Source organism: Dufourea novaeangliae, unplaced genomic scaffold, assembly GCF_001272555.1.
Source record: "Dufourea novaeangliae isolate 0120121106 unplaced genomic scaffold, ASM127255v1 scaffold146, whole genome shotgun sequence".
Classification (NCBI taxonomy): Eukaryota; Metazoa; Arthropoda; class Insecta; order Hymenoptera; family Halictidae; genus Dufourea; species Dufourea novaeangliae.
Window position 1 is genome coordinate 1496769 of NW_015374023.1, and position 20924 is coordinate 1517692.

At 37.1% G+C, this 20924-nt stretch overlaps 4 protein-coding genes across 4 annotated transcripts; all 4 read left to right on the forward strand.

Moving 5' to 3' along the window:
* Positions 1 to 1864: 1864 nt before the first annotated feature.
* LOC107189179 (ubiquitin-like domain-containing CTD phosphatase 1) lies at positions 1865 to 3141 on the forward strand. Its single transcript, XM_015577654.1, has 2 exons — positions 1865 to 2105; positions 2312 to 3141. The coding sequence occupies exons 1-2, from the start codon at positions 1946 to 1948 to the stop codon at positions 3139 to 3141; spliced, it is 990 nt and encodes a 329-aa protein (XP_015433140.1). The 5' UTR covers positions 1865 to 1945.
* A 633-nt stretch (positions 3142 to 3774) lies between these two features.
* Positions 3775 to 9234, forward strand: LOC107189203 (phosphatidylinositide phosphatase SAC2). Its single transcript, XM_015577685.1, has 13 exons — positions 3775 to 3964; positions 4369 to 4745; positions 4821 to 5084; positions 5158 to 5312; positions 5388 to 5560; positions 5707 to 5899; positions 5975 to 6302; positions 6417 to 6487; positions 6741 to 6965; positions 7260 to 7481; positions 7567 to 7880; positions 7952 to 8161; positions 8241 to 9234. Exons 1-13 carry the CDS (start codon positions 3868 to 3870, stop codon positions 9212 to 9214), a joined length of 3603 nt encoding a protein of 1200 aa, XP_015433171.1. The 5' UTR covers positions 3775 to 3867; the 3' UTR covers positions 9215 to 9234.
* Positions 9235 to 12229: 2995 nt separating this feature from the next.
* LOC107189180 (zinc finger CCHC domain-containing protein 4) lies at positions 12230 to 14449 on the forward strand. Its single transcript, XM_015577655.1, has 5 exons — positions 12230 to 12427; positions 12497 to 13050; positions 13134 to 13833; positions 13903 to 14193; positions 14409 to 14449. The coding sequence occupies exons 1-5, from the start codon at positions 12379 to 12381 to the stop codon at positions 14447 to 14449; spliced, it is 1635 nt and encodes a 544-aa protein (XP_015433141.1). The 5' UTR covers positions 12230 to 12378.
* A 154-nt stretch (positions 14450 to 14603) lies between these two features.
* On the forward strand, positions 14604 to 16376 carry LOC107189181 (serine protease HTRA2, mitochondrial). Its single transcript, XM_015577656.1, has 7 exons — positions 14604 to 14995; positions 15072 to 15195; positions 15298 to 15384; positions 15456 to 15650; positions 15724 to 15874; positions 15937 to 16105; positions 16179 to 16376. The coding sequence occupies exons 1-7, from the start codon at positions 14604 to 14606 to the stop codon at positions 16339 to 16341; spliced, it is 1281 nt and encodes a 426-aa protein (XP_015433142.1). The 3' UTR covers positions 16342 to 16376.
* Positions 16377 to 20924: the final 4548 nt, after the last annotated feature.

Sequence of the window (20924 nt, forward strand, 5' to 3'; positions counted from 1 at the left end):
TCTCGGTTTTTCAATAGACGGATCGCGATTGATTTTTGTTTGGCCTCAAAAACCGCCGAAAAGCAGACTCCTGAGGATCGTGGCGCCCCTTATGCACGGCATACTAATCGGATTCTTGTTCATGGATGCTGTTCACCTATGGCCGGGAGAGTTCTTACCGACATCTTTACCGTCCATAATGCCCATACCATTACCGCCTGTCAAATGTAACGTAATTGAGCCACGTTGGTTCGATAACAGTTGAATATCACTTTTTTTTAACGAATTTCTTTCCATGTAAAAGCTGCACTCAAGGCGTACCGTAGTAATTGGGAAATGCATATTGTAAATGGACATCGTGGAAAATAAGCATAAATGGAAATTACTTTTAAATATAGAACAATATTGATTGTCGATGTAATCCTGAAATAATAAATAGACTTTTGGAAAATGCGTGTTTTTAGAGAGTGATTGAAGATTGAGTTGAAATGAGAAAAGATTTATGTATATTCTTTAAAGAAATATGTTCAAAGTACCATTTGATATCGCGAATATTTCGAATTTAAATGTTTGAAAGTAATGTTTAAAGTTTCTAACGGCTATGGTAGCCATTTTGAATTCTTGAAACTGCGCATTTAAATTGAAAGTACTTGTCGAAAGAATTCTCGTTCGATCTTTGCAAAATAAATAACAAAATCGCGATCGTGCTTATAGTCAAACACAATAGAGAAACGATAAAATAAAAATATATATTAGATTGTCACCTACTTGTTACAACATATTACCATGTTTCACCAATTTTCCGGCGAATTACTACTGTCATGGAGTCGGTGGCACGTCCTTTCCACTCGGTGCTCTGAAACAGAAAATAAACGCGTTTACTCCAAGCAGTTACATCAAATTATCAATGATTTCGTTACAAATAAACAACTACTGTCTCGAGATGTGCCGTAAAAGATTGTAAATGGAATCAGGAATGCGTAAATACTACGGGGTTGGATAAAGGAAGTCGCGAAGAACGATCACCTTGTCCCGTAATATCGAATTAATTTACGATAATTTACTCGAAATTGAATAAATATTAAACGAAAGTAACGATAAAGAGCTAACGAAGGCACTAATAATTGATATAAAAGATTAAATGTGAAAAGTAAAGAACACATACTCTTCAACGGGAGCGAGTTCACTTCACGTCTTATCACTTCACATCTTATCACTACAATTTCCTCGAGGCGAATGACCCTTAGGTCGTCTTTGACTGATCGCGATCAGTTGATTTCGCTATTTTGGGGGATCGTGAGTGGTGGATCGGTGGGCGAGGGTAGCTCCCCTTCCTACCCCACTCCAATTTCTATTTTAACGAAATAGAATATTCAGCACCATATTATACACTTTCGTACGACCTTTTTTTTTCTACGTATACCTGCGATCCGCTCAACGGGCACTGACAGAAATTTCATTTCGCAGCACTCCGATGATTATAAACAATGACAAAGCCACATATTTTGTACCTCTGGTTGACCAATTTTCGAAAACTTACATTCCAATATACCCTACGACTAACGAATAAATTCAACCGCGTACATATCCCAGGCTATTTCCGAAAATTTGTTATTTTACTTTCTGGAAATTTTGCCCTCGACAGCCCCAAGATGATCAATTATCGAGCGTCTACTGATTTGAATTCATGTTTTACTGGAACGTCGGGTATTGATACTGAAATGGTAAGAGGGCTCTAGAGCCCCCAAAGTATATAACATAAAATTACACTGAATGCTAGGTCTATCCTTGTTCTTATCCGTGGTCAAATACAACGTACAAATGTCAGGCTTATAGTCTCACACAATGCAACGTATACGTTCACGTCACGCAAACGTGTGTTAAGCGTCAAGAGAAGACGGAGAAGACGAAGAAGACGATTTCGTAGTACCGTATCGTTCGGTATCGCGTCACTACTTTCAGAAGGATGGAAGGTGAAGTGAAGATTATCGTAAAATGGAGCGGAAAGGAGTACGAGATTCTGGATATACAGCACGATGATACTGTCTTCGCTCTAAAAGAGCGTATACACAAGGAAACGGGTGTTCTTCCGGAACGTCAGAAGCTGCTGAACCTCAAGTTCAAAGGTTATGTTTTGAAGTGGCTTTGTGCTTGTCCTCACCATTGCTTTCCTTCAGAATAATGCTAGTTCTTCAAATTTTTTCACTTATTTAGGAAAAAGAGATGTTTCTGTTCATTTTTTTTTCAGTTCTTGAATTCTTGCTTCGGGAGTCTAAAACTTATTCCCATTAATTCTCTGATCAAGTCTCTATAGAATGTTTCTCCCCACCAGGCAAAGCAGCTCAGGATGAGGATATCATAGGAAAACTGGGCCTGAGGCCTGGCTTTAAGCTTATGTTAATGGGCTCCAGAGAAGAGGATATCGCTGAAGTAAGTCATGCTCCGAAAGACATGCCTGATGTAGTTAATGATTTGGATATTGAGGAGGAGGAAGTGGAGATTGAAAATGCTGAGATCTACCTCTCTAAAATCCAAAAGAAAATCGATCACTATGTTATCACAGAATTAAATCCTCTCAGGGAAGGAAAAAAGCTCTTGGTACTAGACATTGATCATACTCTTTTTGACCATAGATCGACTGCAGAAAGTGGTGTGGAATTGATGCGTCCTTACCTTCATGAATTTTTAATGCAAGCTTATCGTGACTATGATATAGTAATTTGGTCTGCAACTAGTATGAGATGGATCAATACAAAGATGAAGTTACTCGGCATCTCAAATCATCCATTTTACAAAATAGCATTTCATCTTGACTCTCTAGCTATGATTTCTGTTCACACACCAAAGTATGGTTTAGTCTGGGTGAAACCTCTTAGTATCATCTGGGGAAAGTACAAACAGTTCTCTGCAAAGAACACCATAATGCTTGATGATATTGGAAGGAACTTTATCATGAATCCACAGTCTGGGCTGAGAATAAAACCTTTCAGACATGCACACATTACCAGGACTAAGGACAGGGAGCTGTTGAAGCTTTCAGAGTATTTAAAATTAATAGCTGAACTTGATGACTTTCAGATCCTTAATCATAGGAAATGGGAAGAATACAAAGCTAAGAAAGCCAGACAAGAAAGAAGAAATGAATCCGCTAATACTAAGTAAAATCATTGAGAGTGTTAAGTACTTGTTAAGTTTTAAGAACCTTTCCACCATTCAGAAGACATTTAGAATCCAGCATTAACTGCCGTGAAGGTAACGAAAGGAAAAGAATATTAAATTCTGTATAAACGAAAGGAGTATCTATGAAAAGAGGACCTTTTAAGTATACTTCCAAGAATAATGATCTTAACAAATGAACCTTTACTATTCGTTATTTACAGTGCTTTGTTTTCATGCTACACTCCATAAATTCGCATATTTTCACACGCTTCTTTGTATTTATGACGTACTTATGAGTTATATGAAATATGTACAAAATATGTAATCGAAAATTATCTGAATAAAGCCTTTATATTATAAACAAAAACCAAACTTATTTTTTCCGAAAATTGTTTTTAAATTAAGCGTTAAATAGAATAAGCTCGAAACATTCAAAATTGCAATTATCATTAAATTGTGAAATGCATTTTAAAGTTTACATGTTAATTTCGATTGACAAAAAATAATAATAAAACCGTTGACTGTGTGCATCATTTCCTATCGCCATCTACTTTCTGATTGAAGGATGTGTGTGTGTTTGGTATGTGTGTAGTCGATGAAACGGACTTATTGTTAAAATCTCATGTACCAGCAAGATGGCGAAATGTCCGTCAGAGGCGGACTTTCGTTAAAAGGGGTGACGTTACACATGTAGTCAGAAAATCATTATTCTGCGGACAAGTCAGAATAATGGAACTTTTTCGTACTGACACGCATTTTATTTTCGTGAAAGAGAGGTACAGCCTTTGGTGTGACAAATTCACGGGCGAATTCTCTGCGAAATCGGGTGGGTATGCACCTCTGACAGAGGTTCGTGTACATTCACACGTCAAACAGAATACACGTTGCGATTCCCAGTTCATTATTTTTACACATAATCATTATAATTTTTTGCGAAATACAAACAAAATAATATTACATTAAGTTGTTCTATTAGGTTGAACTGTGCGGCATCACTTGTCACAGTAGAAATATTAATTTTATATTAGGTATAATACATAAAATAATACAGGCAGGGAAATACCTTAAAAGGCAGGCTGCATGTTCTTTTGCAATAGCTATAGTCTATGAATTATATAAATGCATAGGATGTATACCACTTAACATAATTACAGGAGAAATTATATGGTTTATGATTTCATTTATATTATTAATATGTTTGGTTGTTAGTGATTATAAGTTATATTGCAGATTGGGAATGGGCCTCTCCGAAGGATTTAGAATGTCTTGGTATGTTTTATGGAATCGTTGGGAAAATAGAACAGGTCTCAGTATTAGAGCCTCGTTTGATGCTAATTAAAGAAGTTTCACCAGCTGGAGAATTATATGGTGGCCATGTTATATATAAGATTAAATCTATTGCATTTTTGCATCTTGGCACTGAAAACAGTGATATTGGACTTCTGCCATGCAAAAAGCATCAGAATCTGCCAAAGAAAAAAAGTCAAGGTAGTTTGTTCGATGTGCCACAAAAAGCTGCTTTTGCCAAAACATGGGGAACCATTAAAAGTGCGACAAACACAATAAAAAACACTACACAGCAAGCAGCTGCACTTGCAACATCTCAGGTACTTTTAAAAACATACATATCGTAAGATTTAATTGGTCAAAAGAATGTGAAAATAATGGAATGTTGTGTTCAGGTGAAATCTACAGTAACTAAACGAAGCATTGTCAAAGACAAAGAAAGATTCGAAAAAAGAATCTTAGAAGAGCTGAATAAAATTTTTACAGAAACAGATTCCTTCTATTATTGTCAAACTGGGGACATTACTAATAGCCTACAAAGACTTTGCATTACAGAGTCACAGAAAAATGAAGAGGAATCACACAAACCACTTTGGCAAAGAGTAGACGACAGATTTTTTTGGAATAAGCATATGCTGCAGGATATAATTAATCTAAAAGTCAGTATCTATGAAGTTAGCTGCTTGTTTTTATAGGATTTATTTTTTTTTTATGAAATATTTGTTCTTTTAGACAGATAAAGCCAACTGCTGGATACTGCCAGTTATTCAGGGATATGTACAAATAGAACAGTGCAAAGTAGAAGTAGGTTTTGATGATCAACAACAGCATGAAACCTTTAATTTAGCTATTATATCAAGGAGAAGCAGGTTTCGTGCAGGAACAAGGTGATTACCTTTTACATCTATAATTATCTCATTAACGATTTTATGTATAAAAGTATGTTTTCTATTACGACAAAGATATAAGCGACGTGGTGTGGATGATGACGGAAAATGTGCAAACTATGTGGAAACAGAGCAATTAGTTTGGTATCATGACCACCAGGTATCTTTTGTACAAGTTCGAGGTAGTGTACCTGTATACTGGTCTCAGCCTGGCTATAAATACAAGCCTCCACCACATATTGACAAAGGTAATTAATATATATTACTATAATTCTGATATTTATATATTTATCATCATGAATAACGGCCGTACAGCATCGTCGTACTAAAGGAACATCCAGTCGTAGCGAACAGAGTTATATGAATTAAAGTAATCATATCTGTAACATTCTAGACGAACCAGAAACACAAATTACATTTGAGAAACATTTTACCGAAGAACTCGGGGTGTATGGTCCAATTTGTATTGTCAATCTTGTAGAACAAACGGGTAAAGAGAAAATCATTTGGGACGCTTACAGTAACCACGTGATCAATTACAACCATCCGGACATAACGTACACAATATTTGATTTCCATGAATACTGGTAAGAACTCGCGAAGCTTCAGACTCCGAATGGCATTTCGATTTGTTGCTAAATGTACCTTTGTATCTAACACAGTCGCGGAATGCATTTTGAAAATGTGACTATCCTGGTCAATGCATTAGCTACGGTACTGACAGACATGGGCTACTGTTGGCGCGATAAGCAAGGCACAATTTGCATGCAGAAGGGAGTGTTTCGGGTGAATTGCATAGATTGTCTAGATAGAACGAACGTGGTGCAGACTGCTCTGGGTAAAGCTGTGATGGAAATGCAGTTTTCCAAGCTGGGACTAATACCGCCGGATGGCACGCTACCAGCAAATATTAGACAGACGTTTCAGTTGCTTTGGGCGAATAATGGGGATATTATTAGTAAACAATACGCTGGCACAAATGCTCTGAAGGTTTGTACTCTGGTAGCCATGTGTCATTCATTGGTCTGCCATGAGTTGACTATAAGCTAAACTGTACTGGAACCCCGTGAATGTTTATGATGTGTGGTTTCTTATTGCTTATAGGGGGATTACACAAGAACAGGGGAACGAAAATTTACCGGTTTAATGAAAGATGGCATGAATTCTGCGAACAGGTACAATTGGACAGCAATTACCATACATGCTCTGCATTGCATTAGATTCATCACTCTCATTCACATATCCTACACAACATATTGCCGTACATGGTTCGGAAAAATCCGTTCAAGTGATGTAACGTTCTCATTACAAATAAATTATGACAATCTGTTTGCATCATCATTAGCGCCAACACAATCATCACTCACGATATACCGATTTCTTTCTACATACATAGGACCCTGACACTATCCTTTCATTTTCCCATAGATATTTTCAACAACACTTTCTGGACGACATTCGTCAAGCGGCGATAGATACCTTGCTAGGGAATCCCATCAACTTTAATGAACTGAAACTCGATTGGTCGCACTATTTAGACATCTTTGATCATTGCTGCAATGAGCTAATACCCGTGAAACCGACAAGCATAGAGCTTCAAATTGCTACTTATCCTGACTTTATTTATGCCAGTGCTATGTATTATTTAGTAAGGTTCGTTCTACGCTTTGGGTTCAATGTTTTGTCAAAGTCAGAACACCTATGAAACTTTAACTCGACATCCTAAACGTTCTGTCAGTGTAATGAATAAGATGCTGAATAACAGTGTAAACCGTACTTTCATATGGTACTTGCACGCTAAAGTGTCTATTGCATGTCAGATGCTTGAGTTTTAAGTTTGATCTCAAGCCTGAGGAAAATCTTTCTATCTGTATAAAGCAACCTTTCTCCACTTTCCTCTGAACGCAGCCTTTGGTGTACGTCTATTGACAAGGCATGTTTTTTCAGATACTATTTAAATCGCTTCAAAGATGTCTATAGGCAAGCTACCATTGATATGATGCTAGGAAATTCAGTGAGCGAGGAAGTGTTTCAAGAACGTACAGAAGAAGAGGATAATGCTGCAACAGCGATTCATGTGAAACTGTTGATAGAGGACTGCAAGAAACTACTTATACCCGATCCAGAAATAATTCTAGGCAGTTGGGGTCTTATAGATGCGGATCCAGTGTATGTTTATACGTTTATATCGTAATTTTGATCTTTCATGATATATTGAAATATTTGTTTCATCGCAATGTTGTTCCATCGACAGAACCGGAGATCCAACCGAAACAGAAATGGATACTATTCTTATATTAACGCGAGACAGTTATTACGTAGCTGATTATGACGACCAGATCGACAAAGTTACAAATTACCAAAGAGTTCCACTGGAGGATATTGTGTTGATCGAATTTGGACAACCTGAGAGTCTAGTTTCTCTGTTTAAAAATAAGCATTTTTACTGTATTAGAATAAATTACAAGGTAGCCAACGAATATGGCTACTTTCACATGTTTCGCAGTACAAACTTACGGTTTTTTAACAACATGGCTGTTGTTGTAAAAACCGAGGAGGAAGGTATAGGTGAGGCGACACGTTTATATTACCATATACAAATTATTGGCTCGAATTATATACTGATCTTTACATTGTAGAATCTTTAAAAGCAATCTGCGAGGCTATTGCCGTAGCAATGGAAATAGCAGGTCTTCCAAAGGCTCCCATAGCGATGAATGTAACATTAGATAGACGAAAGAGTAAAGTAGTTAATGTGAAAGGAACTACAGGTCTCCTAGACATATCATCATTTCCTGAGTTGACTAGAAATGTCTCCGAGACACAGTTACTAGCTCTTAAAAGTGCAGGTACATATTTCTATGGTTAACGTTCTCTATTCGTGTTTTTAAGTAAATAACACCTTACAGAATTTCTTTACGTTTACAGGAACGAAAGCGTTAAACAACATGTCAGAGCAGTTCAGTAAATTAAACAAACTCAGTCATAGTTTTAGCGCTAGGAAACCAATTGACTTGGCTAAAAGTATAGGCAAGAAGTCCGAAGCATCCTCTAAACCTACGTTCACGCTCGGTGGCAGAGATATATCTGTACATGGAAAACGTCACAGCGGAAGTAGCAGTAGCGACGACGAGAATTTAAACATTTCGTCCGGTCCCTTACAGAAACCAGAGAACTTCAGTCACGATAAAAATCTAATGGAAGCTTATACTCCATCCATTGGGATTATAATGGGTGTTAAAAATGCTGAAGTAATGGATTCCGATAAAAACAATGAGGAGCACAACTTATTGATGCGACCCAACAATTTGCCAGATCAGAAGTCCAATGCAGAAGGCTTGGTGATACCAGAACCTGTGTCCGGATCAAGCACTCTGAGCACGTCTCCTCAGAGGACTACGGCGACTACTCCAGAAATAACAATTCAGAATGTGACAGACGGTTCGACAGAAGACAAGGACAGAGTAGCCCCACCCTCAACATTAAATCTGACCAAAAATATTAGTCATTCATCCGGAGAAGTTGACAGCAGGTTCATACACAGCAATGCAAATACCAACAATTTGCAAACAGAGAATAGATTACAAGAGAAGAAACGATCGACATCGGAACAAGATTTGACCTTGAACATTACGTCTTCTCAGAGTGAATCGGCTTTGAAGTCTATTAAAACTAATATCACCAATGTTACCAGCCCAGTAGCAACCACAGCCAAAGATATTCTGTCACCGTTTTCGAAATTCGCGAAAGGCGTGCAAACGCTAGGAGCAAATTTAGATCCTAGAAAGTTGAAACCAGGGCAAGGAGGATTACAGAGAAATCTATCGGACCATCACGTGGAACAACGTCAAAAGTTACAAGAGAGGTGGGGTTCCTGTCAATCCAAGCTCATTGCTTTATAAGTTTTTTTTTTTTTTTTTGAGAATCTAGTAACTGAAATCTGAATGTTTAGCAACAAGATTATAATTCAGAATTTAGAATATATGCAATAACAAACAGCTGGGAAATCATTACACACAAATATTTACATTGCATAATAGGCGTGGAAGTTTTTCTGCATTGGAATTGATAAGTGTATAACTCTTTACCGTTGGTATTATCTAGAGGTAGTGTCAAATGAAACCCGTCTCGAAAATTCAAATCACAGTGCACATGTTTCATACATTTGATTATTTTGGATTACTGCCATCTTGCTAAAAACTTCTTACAAAGAGAAATCGCTATGGATAAGACATATTTTTTGAAATTCTTCATAACTATTACCCACTTCAAAGTACAATGTGGTCAATATTTAATCTACGGCAAGTTTCTTGATGTGTCTACTTACAAATTTTCTATTACTCTATATTCATGAGAGCAACAAAGCTCTTACATCAGATAACTATTTGCAAAATGCTTCGGCATATTTATACAAGATTTTCATCTTGGCAGTATTTGTAACGATTTTATGAAAGAGATTCTAGTGTTGCATTTTGATGTTAGAACATGAATCGTGAATTTACCGAAACAGTGTGCTTACCATGAAATTTAATTCCAGCATTCTCTAAAGCTCTGTTCTTTGCTGCACAGTTAACTTTTCTTGAATACCAAACTTTTATTTATTTATTGTAGCAGTTCTACCTTTATTTTATGTTTGTAAGTTTATCGATTCAGGTATGTACGTGATACATTTAGCAGTTTATCAGTATTGACAGATCGAAAATTTATATGTGCAGCAAGGTCGGCAATGAAGCTTTGTAGTCAATTATGTAAATATGAAGAATTATTTAAGTGTAGCTTAGCGAATAATGTTACTATTGCTAATTAAACGAAAGTATAGTGCAAGATGAGATGTGCAAAGTAAATACCCTCTGCAGAGGTCTGTACAATGTGCAAACTAGCGTCAATAATCATGCTGAAGTATATCTACGACTATCCACAAGTGAAGAAGTAGCAATGGAATCTTTGCAAGTATGTAGGTACTTCATAATGATGAGAACATAACCAGTTGAATGTTTATTTTGAATATACAAAAACAAAGCTTTTTACACTAAAAGCTTGATTGATAGTTCCAAAAATCAATGATACAATTACAACATTCGTATACTTGCATAGTTGCAATATTATGTACATTATACTTAATCGATTCTAGTGGACGTTTGCATATACAATGTAGGATCTGAATTATGAAGAAGTAAATGTTGTTATTTAATACTCTGTTAAGACAATGTAGACTAAACACAGCGAGTTATGACTTTAGACGATTAACATCATGTATATAAATAATTTAATTTCATCGTAATATACTGTAAACATTTCATAGTTGCACTAACATGTGGTAGAAGTGTCACGAGTAAGAGTTCTTCTAGTGAATGTTTGTTTTCAACCGCGAATGATAGTCTGTGATATAATCTAGCAGAATAAACACAGCCTAAAGTGAGAGGATGTAAGCAACTGAGAAGTTGTGTCGATTCTGTAGATCATTTAGGAATGCTTTAAAATGGAAACACAAGAAAAGGACTGTTTCCGAGTCGACTCGCTCAATTCAGCTGAATTTATTACCCAGATTTTGTGGTCGTTTATCCATTCCATGTAGACCAGCTTGTTTGTACCATAATTTTAACTGTTTGTGAAATATTTATTTATTGATACAGTATTATAAATCGTCGAAAAGAACCGTGACCATATATTTTTTTGTTCCTTTTTTCGTATCAAGGTAATTTATGGTCCAACTGAAAGTTTTGAGTATACAAAACGTTATAAAGTATAACATTATGTGTATTTTTACAATAGAACAACTACAAACGATTCTGATGAACAACGCACGAAAATGTTTATAGCCTCTAGAGGCTTAACTTGCCTTATATACATATTAGCAGTTTCATTTTCGGAAACGTACATATATATATATATACACACACACATAATAAGTATGTACATGTGATATAGCAAGCAAAATAGCACTTGTAGAAAAAAATTACAATAAAATGCAATGAACTCCGATTAATGTATCTTTATTTCTTCCGAAAGAAATGTGTAAATAAAAATTTTATATATGAAAATAAAATTTTCAAAAATATATTTGCTTTCCGAAGGTAACAAATAAGCCTCATATCTAGTTTAAGTTTATAAATTTAAAATGATGTAATCCGTAATATTTTATTCAACAGTCTTCTTAGAAATTTTAATAAAATTAAACGCTTAACTTTACTGAGACTGATGTTTAAATTCTTGGTTTGTGGAGAATATGAAGTTGTAACAGTTAACGATGATACGTTATTTTAACTAATAAGTTATGGAAAAATAGTTCATTTGAAAATAAAATACGTACTTTGAAGCAGCATTGTGTTCTGCAGCAATCCAGTTACAGTAGCACATAATTTTTCCAATTATTATAAGTGATTCACTAATAAAAAAAAAGTTATAACACTTCATCGATCTTCACCACTCAAATTCGCGCAACTACTGAACTACAAAGTTTAAATTTAATCGTTCGTTTATCGCGGTCGAGAATCGTAACTTTATTCGATTATCGTAGATCGAAAGTCGCAATAGAGCATGCGTCAGAGACCCCGTGTGTGAGAAAGTGGGGTCATAGAACCCCCGGAGCATGCGTAAAAGACCCCATGTGTGTGAGATGTACTGTTTATGTTTATATATTTTATATTTTATATTAAATATTTAAATAAATATATAAAGTATAGCATTGTATTTTATTCTCTCTCAACGCAGAAACAACTTTTGTGTTACGTATCAAGATTAGAAAAATATAATTCAATACAAGTAGGTACCGATACTTTTGTTTCGATACCAAGTAAGTATCGATACCCTGGTAGTATCAATTCAAACCTAGTCGCAACTACATTCGATTATCTAAAGATCGACTACCGTCATGTGTTTTGACTAACCATGTGGGTAAGTTTTGTTTTGTTGCGGAAAAATATTGTTTGTACCTACTGTTTGTAACAAGAAAAATAAATGAATAAGACAAACACTAATAAAAAGATTCGTATTCTTTGTTCATGATAAATGGTGACGTAATCCTTTTTAAATCATTCCATAACTGTTTTTAATTTAATCAAAAATCATGGAATGCTTTTGGTCTGATCTAAGTAAACATCCACAATGTCCACATGGTAATCAATAATTGGATTCTCTTTCATTATTGTACATTAAGCATTCGTGTTAATAGTATTTTTATATAGGACCAACTTTATTATTTGGCACATATGAAAATGGCAAATTGGAGAAAATGTATGTATGTGCAGCCTGTCGTGAAAGAAAGCTATGTAAATTTCACTTAAAAGAAGGAGAACAGCTAACAAAACAACAGGTGGCTAAATGGGAACAAGAAAGAAAACAATATGCCTCTCGTTATAATCATAGACTACTATATTTATTTTATCATGAGATAATGAAGCTAGCTCCAGAAAAAAGATATTACTGTCATACTTGTGACAGACTATGGCATGATGGCAATAAAGGTGCAAATGAAAAGCACAAAAACCATGACACGAAAAGAGGTATTACAGATTATGAGATGAAACATCCAACAGAATTTTTAAAGCCTTTGGAAAATTCTAAACAAGAAGCTCAATATTTCTTTGCACAGAAATCAACTGAAGATATAACAAATATGCTTCTGAAGGTTGGTGCAAAGCAAGTTCTTTGTATTGGTACCCCGAAAATTCATGAATATATTTTGGATAAATACGAAAACAAAATATCGTCCCTTTTATTAGATTTTGATGGAAGATTTGTAAGTTCTTTAAGTTTCAGAAAATAATATTTGAGAAAGGGGTAAGTAAAGTTGATTTTATTTTTGTTATTGTTGTATTACAGCACAACTTTTTTGGACCATTAAATTTTTGTTGGTATAATCTGTTGAACAATCATTTCTTCAATGAAAATGCCATGCATGTGTTTAAAGACTTTATGACACAAAATCAAGGACATGACACATATTTAATATGTGATCCACCATTTGGTAGTCGGATAGAGCCAATGTCATGTACCATTAAGAAACTTTCTGATCTTCATAAAAAATGGAATAATATAGAAGATGAAAATCTTTGTTTGAAAGTTATGTTTATATTTCCATACTATATGGAAGCTTTAATGAACCAGAAAAGTAATCCACCTGGTATATCTGGAGGTTTGAAGGATTTGAAGCTAACAGATTATAAAGTATGTTACGAGAATCATCCATTATTTGTGGGAAACCCAAAGTCTAATAAGCTACCTTCACCTATTAGAATGTTTACAAATATACCATTGCATTTGTTGGAACTATCTCAGTCAGATGGTTATAAATATTGCAAAAAATGCAAGAAATGGGTTTCCAAAGAAAATAAACACTGTAACAAATGCAAAGACTGTACCTCAAAGAATGGCTCTACTTACAAACACTGTAATGTGTGTGAGAAATGTGTGAAACCTTATTGGAAACATTGTGAAACTTGTAAAAAATGCATTGTTGCCAAACATGTATGTGGTCAGAAATTTCAAATCAATGGAAGATGCTTCAAATGCAATGAATTTGGTATGTATCACTTTTGTAGTATATGAAATACAATACGATAATTAGCATAATTAATTTTATTATTTGTAGGACATACTGAGAAAGAATGCACTACCAATGAGGAGGATGATACAATGGTATCTGTAACTAAAAGACTTAAGAAACATGAGACTAATAATGACCAAGAAACTGAAGACAATATGAAAAAGATAAAAGTAGACGATTCACATAAACCTAAAAGAAAAGAAGGGAAAAAACAGTTGCAAAATAAAAATGCTAAGAAGTCCGTGGAAAAGTTAGAAAAGAAAGGAAAAAATCAGAAGTCAGACTTGAAAGTAAAAATCTTGAGAAAGTCAAAACAATTAAAACAACCATATGGAGGCATAACTAAAACGAGAAAGATAAAAAAATCGAAAAACATTGTAAATGATAATTAAATTTTGTAAATAAAGATTGTTGTTAATAAAAAATCTGTATATTCTAATAAAAAGTTTGAAACTTCTAATCTGAATATGTTGTGACAATTCGAACTTTTCTAACTATGATGTATTGAATGTAATTCTGAAAACGTCTAACTTATTAAATTAAATTTAAAGATCTAGGATCTATTTTAGACAACTTCATTTCATTACAGTAGAAGAAAAGAACAATATATATATTATTAATACAATTTTGACTCCAAATACTTTTACTTATACATTTTTTTGTTATCCAATTAATGAAAAGAAATGTATCGGTAACGCGCGAGAATACAAAATCTGATGTCAAACTGAAAAGTAGTTGGTTAAAAAATGGCCGCCCCTTTGTTACGTTTACCACGGACCGTTTTTAAGAAAAATCAATTTCAGTACAAACAAGTTTCAGTTTTTCTGTTTGTGAATCATTTTTCAGGCATCAAGTCTTTTCATACAAGGCCGCAAAAGCAACGAACTTTCAATAAGAACACTAAAGAAATTCTAGCCTATACGTTTCTTTTTTCTGGACTCAGTTACATTTGGTACAATTTGAGAAATGATTCCGATAATGGGAATAGAAAACAATTTAGTCTTACACCCAAAGTGGCAGCAAAATCGATTAATGTACTGGATATTAATCATAACAGAGATAAATACAATTTCATAGCTGATGTAGTAGAGATATCGGCCCCTTCTGTGGTGTACATTGAAATCAAGGATAATAAAAGGTAAGCGTAAATGATATCTATACAAAATACTTTAACAGTATAATTATTGCTGGATCAATTATTAATGATGAAATAGATTCGATTATTTTACAGGCAAACCAATTACTGCTAGTAATGGGTCTGGTTTCGTTGTCCAATCTGATGGTTTAATCTTAACAAATGCACATGTTGTTGTCAATAAGCCAAACACTACTGTCAAGGTATCTACTATAAAGATAGTGTATATATAGTTACATTAACTTAAAAAGATGTAAAGTAACTGTTAAAAAATTCTTTCAGTTCTCATAGAATATCTTTCACAGGTACGCCTTTATGATGGAAATACTTATACTGGCATTGTGGAAGATGTTGATATGCACAGCGATCTTGCCACTGTGCGAATTAACAAGGTTCATGTACAATATACGCTATGATAGACATGTTAATTATCAGATTATTACAATAATTATTTTTTTTATAGACTAATCTACCAGTAATGAAACTTGGTAATTCATCTAATATCAGACCAGGTGAATTTGTAGTTGCTATTGGATCTCCATTAGCTTTAAGCAACACAATAACAAGTGGTGTTGTAAGCAGTGTAAACAGGCAAAGCGAAGAACTTGGTTTATATAATAAACAAATGGGATACATCCAAACAGATGCTGCAATTACTGTTAGTGTGTTTTTCTATTGCATGTAACTATTCAAATGGTATTAATCTTTTATTAAATATCGTTATTCCTCAGTTTGGAAATTCAGGTGGACCCTTAGTTAATTTAAATGGGGAAGCAATCGGTATAAATGCAATGAAAGTAACACCTGGAATTTCGTTCGCAATACCTATAGATCATGCTAAAGAATTTCTGAAGAAGGCAGATATGCGTCGAAAGAGTAAAGGTACAGTATCGCGAAGACAATATTTAATATACGAACGGCATGTTAAATCCACAATGTTTTAGGTACACATAGTTCACTCACCATTCCTAAGAATCGATACTTAGGAGTGACCATGCTCTCTCTCACGCCTAATCTACTTTTCGAACTGCAACAGAGACTCGAAGGAATTCCACAGAACATCAGGCATGGGGTTCTAATTTGCAAAGTGATTGTCGGATCGCCGGCTCACTTGTAAGGTTCCCAGTATCAAATTATACTACTGCCAACTACAAAACCAGATACAAATCATTCTTTCTATATTCAGAGGTGGCCTGCAATCCGGTGACATCATAACGCACGTGAACGACGAACCAGTATTGAACGCTCTAAACATTTACAAAGCAATCGAGACGTCGAAAGATCTGAAGCTGACCGTCGTGCGAGGTGTACAAGTGTTACAGTTAAGAATCGAACCGGAGGACACGTGAAACAATAATATCGGTGTTTCGTCATTATAAAAAAAGAGAAGAAAAAAAAATTAAACGGTTCTTATTACCTTAAAAATAGGCACCGTCTCATTTATATCGTCGAATAAACTACCATGAATCCTTTCGTAGGAGGCCGACGCAAACACACCAGCGTGACTCATCTCGATTCTCGAATTTATCCAAAGATCGATTATTCCTTTATCTTTTTTGTATGCCACGAAGATCGATGCTACATCGCTGGGGACACCAGGGGGACCCTTATCGCGATAGGGGACCGGGTCACGTGTGAGCGCTCAGTATGTACGGCCCTCGAATGATTCTATCGTGTGTCCGTCGCCTATGAGCGGAAAAAATCATTCCGGTCGGGTACACCGTCGGGTGTGGTCCCAACGACCGGATTGCATTATGTTTATGTTGTTTACGACGTAACACGACCTCCGCAAATATGCAAGGGCCGGATCTCAGGAGCGAGCGTGGGTGTGGTCCCGGAGATTTAAAAAAAATCATTTTACTGCCCTCTCGGACGCGTGCATCTTGTTGGAATTCTAACAGGCTGGCCCCCGCTGGGATGTAATCCCGCCACATCGTTCCGTCCCAAGACCCATGAAACGACGTTGTGGCTTGACGATCCTCTTTCGCAATCGCGCCTTAAAACCTGGCTCTGATAACTTTTCGCGAGTCTGTACACGCGCAGCGAAATTATAAATCGCAATTAACACCGTGGCCAAGGTGATAAGCACAGAGTTGGCCGCTTCATTAGAGGAATAACGGGGCACCTGATGATCCTCTCGCGATATATGCTCACTTCGGAAACGAGGAAAGAATCCTAATTCACGGTATTTCTGAACATACATTTTTCTAGTTCATTCTCGATCTTTTTCCATGATGTTTCCGAAGGGAAAATAAAAAATTGCGATAGGTAACGGTACCCGCATTCGCTATTAATTCTCTGGAAGAATATACCTTGGTTCGAGTCTATTTTCCACGGTATACTCGATTCTCGGATTATCACGGTTTTCCTTCCATCGAACATTTTTGTTTTTCTCCCTTGTATACCATGGTTGGGATCGACTTCAGACCATTAATTCCCTGATTATCCACGCTTTTGTTCGCTATCCTCGCCTACGAGCGTGAGTTGCCACTTCCTACGAGCGTCTCTAGCGATTCTAGGTAGCTGGAGAACAAATGGGCATCAAGGTGATCGAGGAGGGGGGGGGGGGGGGGGGGGGGGGGGGGGAGTCCCGGGGTATCTACGAACGAACGAGATAGTCCAGGATTGCTCGGTCGCCTACACGTACTTACATACATGTTGACTTTCCACCGGCCGATGACCAGGAGCAAGGAATCTCCTTAAAGGACCAGATCGGCCGGTGGAAGAGGACGTGGTCTGTCTTTTAATAGATCCACTAGTACTCCGCAACGAGCTATGGATGTAGCTCCGGTACTATCCGATTGAAACACCTCCGAGTACAACGAACTTTAATAAAATATTACTGCAACGACACAGAGAACAGATTCTAGTTATTAGTTTTAATGTATTTAATGTCCATCGTGGGAGAAGCTTAGAAACTGTTGAACTATTTAACACTTTGCACTCCATTAGCGCTGCTACAGCGACATACAGTAAATCCTTGATGAGTGTTCGAAGGCACCCCGGCACTGAACATGAAATATTTCATAAACTAATGGCCTTTATTATAAACCAACGAATAAGATTTTAATTATCGCCACATGAAAATATATGTTGGTAAAGTATAGTTTACTAATTTCTTGCTCAATCTTACAGTTACTGGTAATTCAGAGTAAAAGAATCACGGAGTGCAAAGGGTTAAGTGTCGTAAGTTGGGATAACTTTGACGTCCAGTGGGTGATTTTTTATAGTCCTGCAACTAATGGTACATCGACCTGCAAACTCGGCTTCCGCTAAGTAAAAAAAACTGTCATAGTGAGAGGGCCTATTACTACATGCTTCCCGAGGTTACTAAAATTTATGCCAATTTCAACATTTATTTCAATATCCACTCGAATTCAATTTACCAAGTGTTATACGGCCACCCTTGCGCCACTTTTTCCCCAAGCGGAAACTGCGTTTGCACGTCAGTGGTACAAGTGTGTATCTATCCACAGGGTGTCACACACGGTTCTCCGTTTCGAAGACCACAACCAAGTTCATCTCAACGAAAGATCGGACCTCCATGAAACACGGAGGGGTGGGGGGGACACGCACGATGTGCCCACAATTAATTTCGTCTCCGAGAGAAAATCACCCGTTCCCGTGCGACGTCGCATCAGGAAAGTGGGATTTCGAATCTAAAAGGATCCTGATCACGATGAGTATTCAGGTTCTCCGCGCGGCACCAAGAACACCACGATGGTTCCCGTCGTCTTCTCCACTCCGTGTCCCAGTCGACAATGACAAATAATTCCCCCGGTTTGAAACGCGACGCGATTAAAGCCCGCCAACTCCCTCTCGCACGCGACACACGCTACGGGCCCGGACAATCACTTTTGTTTCACCATTTTTCTCCCTTCCCCCTTCCCCTCGATGTTCCCCTTATCCGGATACTGATTCGCGCCTGGTTCTCTGGGTCCGGGTCACCGCGACCCTGACGCGCGCGGTGTTCAGCTGATTTTATTGCGGCAAAAGGGAGGATTCCACACGGTGTCTGGCGGTTCGTATCCAGTCGGAGGGGAAACGAAAAAAAAAAACAAAGAAAAATCTGTCAGACTGGAGGGAAAAAAAGGCCACGGCAGGCGAACAATTTCGCCTGTACAAGTTGTAAGGCCGGCAATGTCCCCGATCAAGGACGGTCCGAATCGTTGGGCGGCGCACAATGATACATAATGACTTATTTCTTCCAAATTGGTCCACTGGTCGTAATTTTCATAATGAAATTCTTCATCGACCTGTCCAGCCGGAAATATTGCAATTTCTTTGTTCGTTTGTTCATATTTATCGGATCGGTATTTGTGGGATTTTGTTCATCGATGGTTACGAATTTAAGGTCAGACAGTTTCGAAATTCAAAATGGCGAATCTAATACGGGAAAGCGAAGTTTCGGGAAATGAGCTTATTTGCAAGAAACTTAGCGTGTATAAAATTTAAAATTTTAATTCATCTTTTTTTAGGTTATTTTATAAAATTTCCCTTCGCGGTATTGAATTTCGAATCAAGACCGAAAAAGCCACAGATACTGATCTTCTTAAAAATCTCTATGTTTCCTTAAATGTAAATAAACGAGCAACGAAATTTGAAGTTTAGGCTGGACAGATCGGTGGAGAATTTCATTATGATAAATTTACGAAAAAAAGGGGCTTCAAATTTATTAAAAAATAACGACCTGTGGATTGATTTCGAAAATAATCGGTCATTATGTACCACTGTGCGGTGCGAGGGAACGCAATCATGACTCCCCATTGTGTGTCCCCCTGGTTGGATCGATCACGATCCTCGAAAGAAAGTGGCCGGTCGGCTTTTGTCGCCTTGGCATTGACTACTACACAACACGGATTTAACGGTAACGAAAACAGAGGCCGAGAACACGATTTCACGTCAGTCGACGACATGGAGAATTTCGAGGTCTCATGAAAGAGTTCGACTACCGGACACAGGCTTAGAATTCTCTGGTTCACCCGCTACGGTTCTTAGCCTAGCGGGTACATTTGAAATAATTACGAGGAAGTAGTAATACGCAAGAGATTTCGGAAAGCCTGTGAATATCTTTGAAGAGATCAGATTATGATTATCAGTGCTGCACAATGATAGGGAACAAATGCACCAATGATTGAACACCTAAGAGATTTCATACGACTATTTTCGGTCGATATTAAAAAAGGTTAAAGGAACGAAAATGCGAGTCGATCGAAGTAGACTTGAAGACCGGTAACAAGGTTAATAAAATGGAGAATTACAGATCAACGATCCTTGAGATTCACTACTTCTAGAGTTTCATCCAACCTCCATGGACAATTATAACTGGGTCAATTTATAACTTAGGCAGTGCAAGACTTGCTATCAATCTGCTGCTAATCTGCTGTCAATCTGCACGCATATCGGTTATCTGGGTAGTGTAATTTCTCTAGCTTTTCCCAGCTAGGTAAAATTTCTTTGAGATTCGTGGATGGAAAAAAGTATTCTCTATTTTCGAATCCGTTCGATGCTTCACGGGGGAATATTCGAATGTTCGACCAACGTTGTCCGTTTCGTTGAACTTGACTTGCGATCCCCCCTCCCCCTTCTTGTATAGTGTAGAAAACGCGGATCCTGAACAGAGGAAAAAGACGAAAGCGTCGAGAGGATGACCGGTCGGAGGGCGTGGCGAAACGACGATTCTCACGTGGATCCGGATCGAAGGGGATCCGTGTCTCCCCGTGTACGTACATTCGGTGAACGGATCTCCGTCGTCTGTCCTTCGACGGTTCCTCTGGTTCCTGGTTCGAGGACACCCGTCCACCCGGCGCGCTTGCGTCCCCTCCGCCATGTGTATGTATATAAGTCAAAACCAGATCGGTAGCAAGGTGCACAGGCCGAACAGTCCTTCGTTGAGCAAGGAGGTTCACTGGGAATACCACATAGTCGCAAG